The sequence below is a fragment of the Myotis daubentonii genome, chromosome 1 (assembly GCF_963259705.1).
Source record: "Myotis daubentonii chromosome 1, mMyoDau2.1, whole genome shotgun sequence".
NCBI classification, from domain to species: domain Eukaryota; kingdom Metazoa; phylum Chordata; class Mammalia; order Chiroptera; family Vespertilionidae; genus Myotis; species Myotis daubentonii.
Window position 1 is genome coordinate 162,162,649 of NC_081840.1, and position 12,221 is coordinate 162,174,869.

General features: G+C 34.5%; 1 protein-coding gene across 14 annotated transcripts in view; it reads left to right on the forward strand.

Moving 5' to 3' along the window:
* The window catches only part of UBE2D3 (ubiquitin conjugating enzyme E2 D3), a 32,673-nt gene extending 20,660 nt beyond the window's left edge, over positions 1 to 12,013 (forward strand). For 4 of the 14 annotated variants that reach the window (XM_059664282.1, XM_059664311.1, XM_059664319.1 and 1 more), the window contains 5 exons: positions 3,976 to 4,053; positions 5,971 to 6,076; positions 8,331 to 8,424; positions 8,799 to 8,848; positions 10,532 to 12,013. In XM_059664282.1, the coding sequence (XP_059520265.1) occupies positions 3,976 to 4,053; positions 5,971 to 6,076; positions 8,331 to 8,424; positions 8,799 to 8,847 (327 nt within the window). In that variant the 3' untranslated portion in view covers position 8,848; positions 10,532 to 12,013. Of the gene's footprint in view, positions 1 to 3,945; positions 4,054 to 5,970; positions 6,077 to 6,752; positions 6,844 to 8,330; positions 8,425 to 8,798; positions 8,849 to 10,531 lie in introns of all 14 variants that reach the window. The other 10 variants (XM_059664241.1, XM_059664210.1, XM_059664251.1 and 7 more) reach the window with 7 other exon arrangements.
* Positions 12,014 to 12,221: the final 208 nt, after the last annotated feature.

Below are 12,221 nucleotides of genomic sequence, written 5' to 3' on the forward strand. Positions count from 1 at the left end.
TTCTAACTCTCTATCCCTCTCCCTTCCTCTCTAGAAAAAAATCAATTATATATATATATATATATATATATATATATATATATATATATATATATATATATATATATGTATTTTTTTTTTTTTAAAGAAGCTTTGTAGTCTAGTGGAAAAGGGAACTACAAGTAAATAAGTTACAAGAATGTTGGGCATAGTAACTGTAGAGATGGGGGTATAAGAGAGGGGCAGCCAGCAGATTGGACTATAGGAAGGCAGTATTTAGGTATGGTCCTGCAGATAAAGAAGATAAGGACATGTCAGAATATTTCAAGTAGGGAGTAAAGGACATACGAAGCATACTTATTTATGTGCAGTAATGAGCATATTTTGGAGGAAAATTAAGCTGACTTCGTTGTGGGAACCAGATCATAAAGCACCTCGGGTGGTTTGGACTTTGAACTTTATCTTGAAAGCTGTACTAGATTTCAAGCAGAGTAATAACTTGTATCTTTTAAAAATATATATATTTTAAAGGTTTTTTACAGAGAGGAAGGGAGAGGGATAGAGAGTAAGAAACATCAATGGGAGAGAAACATCGATCAGCTGCCTCCTGCACACCCCCTACTGGGGATGTGCCTGCAACCAAGGTACATACCCTTGACTGGAATCAAACCTGGGACCCTTCAGTCCACAGGCCGACACTCTATCCACTGAGCCAAACGGGTTAGGGCTATAACTTGTATCTTTAAAAGACTACTTCAGCAACAGGGCAAAGATGTAGTGAAGGCAGGAATACCAGTGCCAAGTCATTGCCATAATGGTAGACAAAAGATGTAGTCCCCCGTTTTCCATGGCAGGGAATATCTTCCAAGATCCCCAGAGGATGCCTGGAGCCATAGAAAGTGCCCAACCCTATATATACTATGTGTTTTCCTATGCATACATCCCTGTGATAAAAATTAATTTGTAAATTAGACATTTACAACAGTAATAAAAGAACAATTATAACAGTACTAGAAGCCCGATGCACAAAATTTGTGCAAGGGTAGGCCTTCCTTCCCCCAGCTGCCAGCACCAGCTTCCCTCTGGCACCCAGGACCGGGGCTTCCCTGGCAGCCCTGGCTTCGTCTGGAAGGACATCGGTCTAATTAGCATATTACGCTTTTATTATTATAGTGTAGAAAAAACTATGTGGGTTTTCTCAAAATATCTTATTGTACTGTATTCACCTTTTCCCATAAAAGTGCTTTTGGCTTTACTTTGGCCTATACGAATTGCCACTGTCACCACTTTTGCCCTTTGGGCCCTTGAAGTAAAACAGATTACTTGAACACAAGTACCACAATACTGTGACATATCTGATACTAAGTGACTAATGAGCAGGAGATAAGCCTAGGTATGCTGGACAGAGAGGGATGCTTCATGTTATGGGTGGGATCGAGTGGGACAGCACACCTTAAGAACTGCATGCATCCCTAGCTGATTTGGCTCGGTGGATAGAGCAATCGGCCTGCAGACTGAAGTGTTCCAGGTTCGATTCCTGCCAGGGGCACATGCCCAGCCCAGCTTTCGGGCTCGAGCCCACAGTAAGGGGCGTGCAAGAGGCAGCCAATCAATGGTTCTCATCATTGATGTTTCTATCTCTCCCTTCCTTTCCCTTCCTCTCTGAAATCAATAAAAACATATTTTTTAAAATACTGCATGCAATTTAAAACAAGAATTGGTTATTTCTTGTCTTGAATTTTTCATTTAATATTTTCTGACTGGGTGGGTAACAAACTGCAGAAATGAAACCACAGCTAAGGAAGGGATCACTGTAGTAAGATCTTGAGCTAAGGTAATAGGGGCAGTGAGCATGTCAAAGGAGAGTAGGATAATTCAAGAGATTTTAAGGCTCATTACAATTTGTAACTACTTTGAGGAGATGAGACAGTCAGTGATGAGATCCTGATTTGTAACTGCTATTGTCATTTCAGTTTTGGACATATGAGACATCTAAGTAGGAATATTTGTAGGCATTTGAATATATGTCCTGGAATGAAAAACATCAGAGCAAGACTCAAGAGTATGGGTCAGGAGATAAAAGCAGAAGATGAATCTGTGTGAATGTTAACATTTTAGGCTTGCCATAGTGGAAGAGTATAGACACTGAGAAGGAGCAACTTGGCCTGATAGGAGCAAACCAGGGTAGAAGGTGTGGTGTCTAAAGCAGAGATTCAATAAAAATCCTGGGTTTCTAAGATTTGGGTCAGTTTACTGATCAAAGTATTCCTTTTTTTTTTTTCTTTGTTGTATTTTCTGTTTGACAATTTGGTAGAGAATTTCGGGTTTTTTTGATGGCATAGCTTATTACTCTGAATCTTGTGGTTATACCAGTTTTTCCTCTTTGTAGAATTTTAGTGTTACATTGTAACCTTGAAATATTTTCATTTCACGAATTTTTTTTTTTTTTTGAACAAATGAAATTTGGCTTTGCCTAAATCTCATCATTAGATTGCCTTTTCAGAAGCAGTCAGATAATAGCACTTGACTGTGAAACTTGGAATGAAGGCTTAAAAAACTTTTGGACTTGGATTTTATAAGAACTTTTTAGGATTATCTTTAAATTGTTAATTGTATGAAGTATAGACTAGATAGTACAAAAAGGAAAGAGTTCGGAGTACAAAAGACTCAGTTTAAATTGTTCTTTCATTTCCAATTTGCATGTTTCTTTGAACTTGATTTTTCATCAGTGAATTGATTTATTTTAAACCCCAGGTATATCCTGTTCAATTTTCCTCTCTGTAACATATCTCATTGCATGTCTCTTTACCAGACTGTAAGTCCATCAAGATAAGAAATTGTTCTGTCTATCCCTTATACATACCTCCTGTATAGAAGGGAGTTAGATTAATTCAACTAGTACTTAATTATTTTACAGAGCGCTGTGGGTTAAATGAGCTATATTAAAGTGTCAGAACTATAGAAGTTTTTATTTGCCTAACACCCAGAATGGGCAAGTGAAAAAACTCATTTTACGCTATGTACATACTCTAGTCACTCTAAATTTTCAAATAACATCTATGTCTATCCAAGGGCAATTAAGCAATTTTATGTTTTCTATTAACTTAAAATCCTGACTCTGTCATCATTCTTTGATTGGTGTTGATCAGTGGTTTTCATAAGATCTGGATTTAAATCTTGGTTCTGTGATACATTATTTGTGCACTGGAGAATTTTAAATTACTTCTTTAAGCCCCTCTTTATTCATCCATAAAATGGGGAACAATGATATCTTTTTCTTGGTATTGGTTAAATTAATGTCAAGTCCTAGCAAGTAGTTTCATGCAAATGTTGCTTCATACTAATGTATGTAATACTTATTTGCTAAGGGAGTTCTTCACAATCAAATTCTAATAAGCAAAACAACAAAGGAGAAAGAATACTGCTATAACTTGAAAATTTGTTTTCTGTTGAAATGTAAGAACAAATCCACATTGTTTTCCAAATCTAGTAATCCTGTGAATTGATTTGCTGTGGAGAATTCAGTATGCTTTTGAAGAAAAAACTTCCATGGTGTTAAGTGAGAAGTTTGAGGGGCCAATTTGGAATTAAACTGTCTTTAAAAAACCTATTTATTTCTGTTCTGCTTCTAGTGAAGGTAGTTGTATGTTACCTGCAATAGCTAACATTTTGGTTTGCCCGTGGCCAGGATGATACAAAACCATTTGTGTGTATATTACTATCATTCTACAAATGTAAGAATTTATTTTCAAATTATAGTTTGTTTAATAATATTGCATATTGACTTTATTGCTAAGTATATTTTTGTGAAAATCAAGACCTAGAACATCTGTTTCTGGATAAATTTTTAAATTCTTTGGTGACTTATGTAAAATGGGAAGTAGTAGGTAATTTTGTTTTGTTATTAGAGAAATGCTTAGAAAATAGAAGTGTTACATTTGGATTATTTAACAGTAATGTTTTAAGTATCAGTTAAGCATATTTTTTTCCCCACAGAATGACAGCCCATATCAAGGTGGTGTATTCTTTTTGACAATTCATTTTCCTACAGACTACCCCTTCAAACCACCTAAGGCAAGTATCTCCTCTCCCTCCCCCCAAAAATCTGTTAGTGTATAGATTTATATTTTATTTCAGAGGAATAAGAGCATTCTTAATAATAGAGAACAGACTGACAGCTGTCAGGGGAGGAGGGTTATCTGGCTGGATGAAAAAAAAGGTGAAGGAATTAAGAAAAAATAAACCTTGTAGGCACAGACAACAGTATGATGATTACCAGATTACCAGAGGAAAGGGGGGATGGGAGGAGGTAGAAGAGACTATAGGAGGGATAAATGGTAATGGAAAGAGATTTGGGATGGTGAACACATAAGATAATATATAGATGTTGTATTATAGAATTGTACACCTGAAACAATATAATTTTATTAGCCACTGACACCCCAATAACTTCAATAAAAAAGGAAATTAGGGTTTTGCATAATTAAGGCTAAAATTGATGTAATATATAATGGATAAGAATAATTGAGGCTGAATATATATATATATATATTAAATTGAGTCATTGATAAAGAATGCTGACTCTTAATCTTCAGTTAAAACAGAAGCTAGACCTGGATTTGAATTTTGTAAATGGAGGTAAGGAATACCTTATCTTTAATGTTGTCAGGCTCAAATACGCCATGTCGGATCCCCCCGCCCCCTTTATTGTTTTTATACAGATTTCAATTATTAACCCTACTATCTTGTAGTAGTAAGGTTTCTGGTGTTCAGTTACAGAATCCTTGTGCACATATTGCTGCAGCTTATACTATCACTGTGTTGGAGTTTAGGCAGAGTATAATTACTTTGGGAATTAGAGTTGCTTAATGCACTGACTGAGGTGGGCTGGTTTACAGGTGTCAGAAACATGTTCCTTTACTTTTCAAAGCAGTTGACACAAATTCAACCTATGCAAATAACTATAGGAGATAATATACATATAGAACATTGACACTTCACTATGACCATCTTCATCTTATGGGTGCAATATGACATTTACTTTAGATGAAACACCTAGGTGATATTCAAAGGTGTATACTGTATTTTATGTACAGTGGAAATGCAAAGTCAAATCTATACATTTGTAACTTGATACCTTAAATTAGCTGGTCTATAAATTTTGGTTTACAATCAGCAATTTCTTTATTTTTTAATGAGTGTTAAAATTAAATACTCTTCAAGTTACTCTTTGATACTTATGACATGGTAGGACCAAAGATAACCTTCGGAACATTCACTATTACTATTGAGACTACAGTGGACCTCATTTCTTGAACATCACCCATCTCGAACAATTCACTTCACAACATGATAGAGAACCCTTTCATGCTGATACCTGTATGATTAGTCACACATCTTTCAAGTTACAAAGAGAATATGCACTCAAATATGAGTTAAAATCTCAGGATATTAATTTATACTCTGAATATTTGTGTGCTTTTTGCTTATAATTGTTAAATTTTCATTTATTGTACATTTCCTTTGTTAGATTTTCATTCATATTTCATGTCCTTTTTGTTTTTTTAAGATTAAACAGTACAATAGACATGTACTGTATATAATAAAGATTAAAATGGAATCATTTGAGGCTCTGGGACATACTTAATTTACATTATTTCTAACAGGAAAAAATGATTCTGTTTTCGAACAGCCTACCAGAATGAATTAATTCGAGAAACGAGGTTCCACTGTAATACTCTTGCCCCAAAGTTATATTTTTCATTGTAATTAAAAAAGAGGGAACTCTTGAAGGATTTTTGATCAGAATATAAAAATCAGTTTCTGTAATTTTTGGTCTTTTTATGTATATAAATTAGGTTTTAGCGACTTGATTTTTTAAAACTATGATATTTTAAGCCTTGCTAAAAGTCTTCTACAGAACCTCTACCTAAGTTAGGATGCTTGTTTTTATTTAGGAGAAATGCCTAAAGGTTTATTTATTTATTTTAGGTTGCATTTACAACAAGAATTTATCATCCAAATATTAACAGTAATGGCAGCATTTGTCTCGATATTCTAAGATCACAGTGGTCTCCTGCATTAACTATTTCTAAAGGTAAACTAAAGGAATTGTCTTGAACTGCTCTGATTTTCTAATAGTTAAAGGAGTTTTAGTTTTGCACCTACTTGTCTGCGTATTATCCTGACTTTGGTAAGAGATGGGGAAGGAATAAGTTATATCATCTTTGCTCTTTTTGCATTATTGATTAAAGAGATTTGTGGGAAGAAGGTAAAATTCAAATTAGGGTGTTGGGGCATTGTTTTCAAATAATAAAAGCAAAGTGATTTCTGTAGTATTTTTCAGTCTTAAGCTACTTGTACTTCTCACTTGCTTGCTTACTTGCTGTCTTTGAACTAAAACGGCATACCTAAATTTAATAGAGCTTTTAAATTTTGAGGTTTCCAGTACAAGATAATTTTGATTTTGCTGTCATGTGTTTATTATTTAAGATTAAAAAACATTTTGATAAACCTTTATTAAGCCCTTTAAAAAAAAATTTAAGGTATGTGTTAGGAGAACATGATAGTTTGTTACTACTTAATAACAGTTGAAAATTAGAGAATCTTCTTGGAAATCTCTCTAGATCAGTTCTGCTTTTCTACCTTTAATAGGGATTTATTATGTGACATCTCTAATAGGTTGTCTGGTCTTTGTATGAATATTATAGATGGAGATATGGAGTATCTCTCCATCTTTATCTCCTTTTTTTATCTCACTTTTCACCCCACAGATAAAAATCACCTACCACAAAACTACTTAATGGGAAGGAAGTCTGCCTTCAAGTAATTTTCAGTTTTTGGTATTGGCTTAGCATTCCTTAGGTACACAAAATTAGGTTTTTAATGTTGTGAGTATGATAAATGCAAACTGAACCAGGATTTAAGACAGGATATCATAAATTTTTTCATATGTTTGTATAATGCATTTGAATCTCCTTAAGGGGTAGTACAGGATTTCTCAAACTTTTAACTAGAATCACTTTTGGGGGGAGAGAAGAACAATTTGCTGCCACAATTTTTTCAAGTGTGACCTAATTTTAAGACCTGTTTTCACCCTCTTGGAGGCATTTCCATTTTCTTTCAAGTTAGGCTCTCTTACCCACCTGGTACGTGGTATTTTGATTACCTTAAATAGTAGGTCCCAAGTTTTTTGCCATTGCTGGGAATGCACTATTATATTGAACATTATGTTTCTATGAAGTACAGGCTGAGTTTTATATCTCCTCTCTTGCACTTGGGTTTAAAATTATATTTTCTGTAATAATATATTACATTGATGTTTTTTTATGGTATTTTCTTTGTCTTCATCTAAAGATTGTCATACCCACTTCAAGTTTTTATATCTGAAAATTGCATAACACCTTGCACAATGTCTGGCACATCCTAGGCATTTAAAATGACAGATTCAATGATGCTTGGCATCTTCCATGTTGAATAGGATATGGGAAAGAGTTAGCATTGAAAGCTCATTTAGTAATAGACCACGGTGTTGTTTCATTTAGTCCGTACTTTTAGGTATGTGGCCTCTACCTTGTAAAGTCAAGGGAAGGAAACATAGTCAGTGGAGCAGTTAGGAGTTTTTGTGAAACTTAAGGGGAGGGCAGGATAGAATGGATTTTATTTTTTATTATACTGTACAGCTAAGAATAGTATGGTACGGATGTTCCCCAAATATATTCCTATTAAAGCTATTTTTCTCCCTCAGTACTAAGAAATTCTAGAGACTTAAATTCTAATGCCACCTAGTTAAAGAATAACAATGGCATTATTTGACTCTCTTGGAACTCTGGAGTTTGGCAATATTTTTATAGCTAGTACTAAACCCAACAAAGCTCTATTTTTAGCATGTTGTTTTTTTTTACCAGGACCTTGTCTCCTGTGAAGCAAAATATCTGTAAATATTTTTCTCATTAAGTTGAAGATATAAACTAATAAAAATCTTTTGAAGATTTAGGTTTATAATAGCTTTTGATTTCTAGTTTCATACTGTTGTGGTCAGAAAAGATGCTTTATAAAGTTTCAGTCTTGAATTAATTGAAACTTGTTTTATGGCCTACAGTGTTACCTGTCCTAGAGAATGTACCATGTACACTTAAAAAGAATGTGTATTCTGCAGTTTTTAGATGAAATGTTCTTAAATATATGTTAAGATCATCTGGTGAAATGTGACATTTCAAGCCATTGTTTTCTTACTGATTTTCTGTCTGGATGATCTATCCTTTGATGTAAGTGGGTATAGTAATGTTTTTAAATGCACTTTTAAAAATTCAAAATCCCGATGCTGGGTAACCACATTTGTTTTCTTGCAGTTCTTTTATCCATTTGTTCACTGCTATGTGATCCAAACCCAGATGACCCCCTAGTGCCAGAGATTGCACGGATCTATAAAACAGACAGAGATAAGTAAGTATATAGTAGTTTGTAATTTTTCTGGATGAGTTAGGTTTATACTCTGCTGTAAGTTGTGGCAATGCCAAGAAGACTTGGTGCTAATTTCTGGTAAGATGATAGTCATTAGTAGGTTTTAGTTATGTGACAGTGAATAATAGCCCCTATAAATGTTTTATTTTCTAACATGTTCAACACTTTGTCACTTTAATTATTAAGTTTTGGGGAAGAAAGCAAATTCTTCACCACAATTATGTTTTGAAAATAATATTGGTACTATTTTAAAACTTTGGTCTAAATTTCTCAAATATCTGAACTATTTTTATGTACAACTTTACCATTATAATTTTTGTATTTATAATTAACACTAAGTATACTTGTTCAATTAGGTACAATAGGTTAGCAAGAGAGTGGACAGAGAAATACGCTATGTTGTAGGGTAAGAGGATCTGCACTCTATGGTGCGCTTATTCATGGTACTGCCAGCACTTGAGTGCTGCATGCTTTAAGGCACTGTATTAACTAACAAACGGTAACCAATGTGGCAGTTTTCTGAAAACGGTTCTTTAACTGCTTGATCTCTGTTTAGCGTGAAAGAATACCCAGTAGTTATTGCTTGAGAGTATTTTTGCATGACAAAGTCGTTATATAGCACTAGTAAGAAATGGAAATTTAAATAATAATCTTTCAAACCTCCATGGTGTTTACATTTTAAAATTGGTATGTTTTAAACTTTGTACCAATACTGTATGGAATGTAATGATGTAGTTTATATTTTGCTGAGATAATAATGTAAGGGGGGAAACTTTTAATTAAGCCTATGCCTTTAATTAAGCCTATGCCTATAAACTAAATGTTCATTACTGACATGCATGCAGTAGTGTTAGCTCTACTTTGTGGCTCCGTATATGCTAAGTGAAACCTTTGTTTAAAAGTGCTGGCTTTTTGAGAGGGTATCCTTAAAGTAACCATGAATTGGTATAAAGAACTTCTATATGTTAAAGTTGAGAAAAGTGCTTGAACCATGTTTAGTTCTTGTTGAAATGAAGATAGTTAATACTTTATAAAGTTCAAAACTGTAGATATCTAAAAGTTCTGTGCCTTTTGACATATATTCATTTCTTAAGGTTATCATTATGTTTTTTGTTGCTAAGTAAGACTATGGAATGGGTGTAATGGAGAAATTGATGGCATTTATCAATATTAGTGATCTTCCTCAGCATAAATAACCTTGCTTTTGTGTGAATTACCTGTTGATTTTTTTTAAGCGAAGTTATTTCCCGTATAGAGGTCCTCAAACTTTTTAAACAGGGGGCCAGTTCACTGTCCCCCAGACATTCCACACATGCACACTGCGGGCCCAGGACGAGTCTGCTGCTAAGCAGGACAGGCAGCAGCGGCAAAAACACCCTGCGGGCCGGATAAATGTTTTCGGCGGGCCGCAGTTTGAGGACCCCTAGAGATTCCAATTCATCAGGTCTCAAGTGAGGCTTGTTATCTCCAATCACCGCACTATTTGAAAATAACCCACGTGGTTCTAATTGACACATACCACTCACACCCAGCTCTTGAAAACTACTCTTTTACCATCCTCTCCAATGTCTTAATCTTCTGCCTGTGCTTAAGTCTTTAAAGGCATTTTCTGATAATACTCAGGGTCAAAGTCTAGGATTCGAATAAAATGGTTTAGTTAACTGTTTTGTTCTGGCTTTGATGGAAATTTCTATAGATGTACAGAATGTGTGTGCTGTTCTGACAACTCCACGATGAACTGTAAACTTTTTTAAATGTTAAAATTAGTTGGAATGGATACTAATTGTAGATTTTCTATGAGAACGCTAGCTCAGTTGGTAGGGCAGATAAAAGGTCTTTGATTTTTGTTAGCTTCCCCAATCTCAGTGCCACTTTGTTGTGTTTATTAAAATACTACATTTAGTATTCTGGAGGCATAAGGTTCTTATTTTCCACAGTGCTTTGAATACCAATACTATTTCTCCCTGTTGGCTTTATTCTAATCACAGCCATTAAATGACTTTAAAATGAGTCTGGAGGTAAAATAGAAGTCTTTCCCTTTTAAGTATTAATTCTTTAACTTTTTAAATAACATGTTCTTTGTTTACAGGTACAACAGAATATCTCGGGAATGGACTCAGAAGTATGCCATGTGATGCTACCTTAAAGTCAGAATAACCTGCATTATAGCTGGAATAAACTTTAAATTACTGTTCCTTTTTTGATTTTCTTATCCGGCTGCTCCCCTATCAGACCTCATCTTTTTTAATTTTATTTTTTGTTTACCTCCCTCCATTCATTCACATGCTCATCTGAGAAGACTTAAGTTCTTCCAGCTTTGGACAATAACTGCTTTTAGAAACTGTAAAGTAGTTACAAGAGAACAGTTGCCCAAGATTCAGAATTTTTTTAAAAAATGGAGCATGTGTATTATGTGGCCAATGTCTTCACTCTAATTTGGTTATGAGACTAAAACCATTCCTCACTGCTCTAACATGCTGAAGAAATCATCTGAGGGGGAGGGAAATGGAGGCTCAGTTGTCGCATCAGAGGAAACAGCATTATTCTAGCAGCATCCATTCTTGTTTAAGCCTTCCACTGTTAGAGATCTGAGGTTACATGATATACTTTATGCTCATAACTGATGTGGCTGGAGAATTGGTATTGAATTTATAGCATCAGCAGAACAGAAAATGTGATGTATTTTATGCATGTCAATAAAGGAATGACCTGTTCTTGTTCTACAGAGAATGGAAATTGGAAGTCAAAACACCCTTTGTATTCCAAAATAGGGTCTCAAACATTTTGTAATTTTCATTTAAATTGTTAGGAGGCTTGGAGCTATTAGTTAATCTATCTTCCAATACACTGTTTAATATAGCACTGAATAAATGATGCAAGTTGTCAATGGATGAGTGATCAACTAATAGCTCTGCTAGTAATTGATTTATTTTTCTTCAATAAAGTTGCATAAACCAATGAGTTAGCTGCCTGGATTAATCAGTATGGGAAACAATCTTTTGTAAATGCAAAGCTGTTTTTGTATATACTGTTGGGATTTGCTTCATTGTTTGACATCAAATGATGATGTAAAGTTCAAAAGAGTGAATATTTTGCCATGTTCAGTTAAAAGTGCACAGTCTGTTACAGGTTGACACATTGATTGACCTGATTTATGCAGAATTAATAAGCTATTCAGATAGTGTAGCTTTAATATGCTGCACATGATACTGGCAACCCTGGAGTTCATAGATGGACTGGGGACCCAGCAGTTTTAAACATGTATATGGAGTTGAAGAAATTTATTTTCCAGGTGCAACCCCCATCTAACTAAATTTTTCTTCACCTTGTACACTTGACAGCTAAAAAAACCATAACATGGGAGTAATAATGGGTTTAAATTTACAAAATAAAGTACTGTTTGGTGTGGGAGTTGTCATGAGGCTATGTTGAAGTGACTTAACTATGTGGGACATTGAGTATCCATTGAAATGGGTTTGTTCAGCCATTTACATTAATGAGCATTTAAATGCAACAGATATCATTTCAGGTGACCTAACATGAATGAATAAAAGTCAATGCTATTGGATAATTTTTCGTTTGACAAGTGCTATGTGTGCCACTAATTTAACTTCTGTAGCAACAAGGGCATTATCATTCTTCACCCTTCCTAATTCTGACCATATAGTTTTACCCTTTTCCTAGTTACTTTGATTTGTCCATTGCTTTCTTATAATCTGTATCTGATTTCTAGCACGTCTGACCTTTCTCCACTTCCACATTTTTGCACTGCTTACACT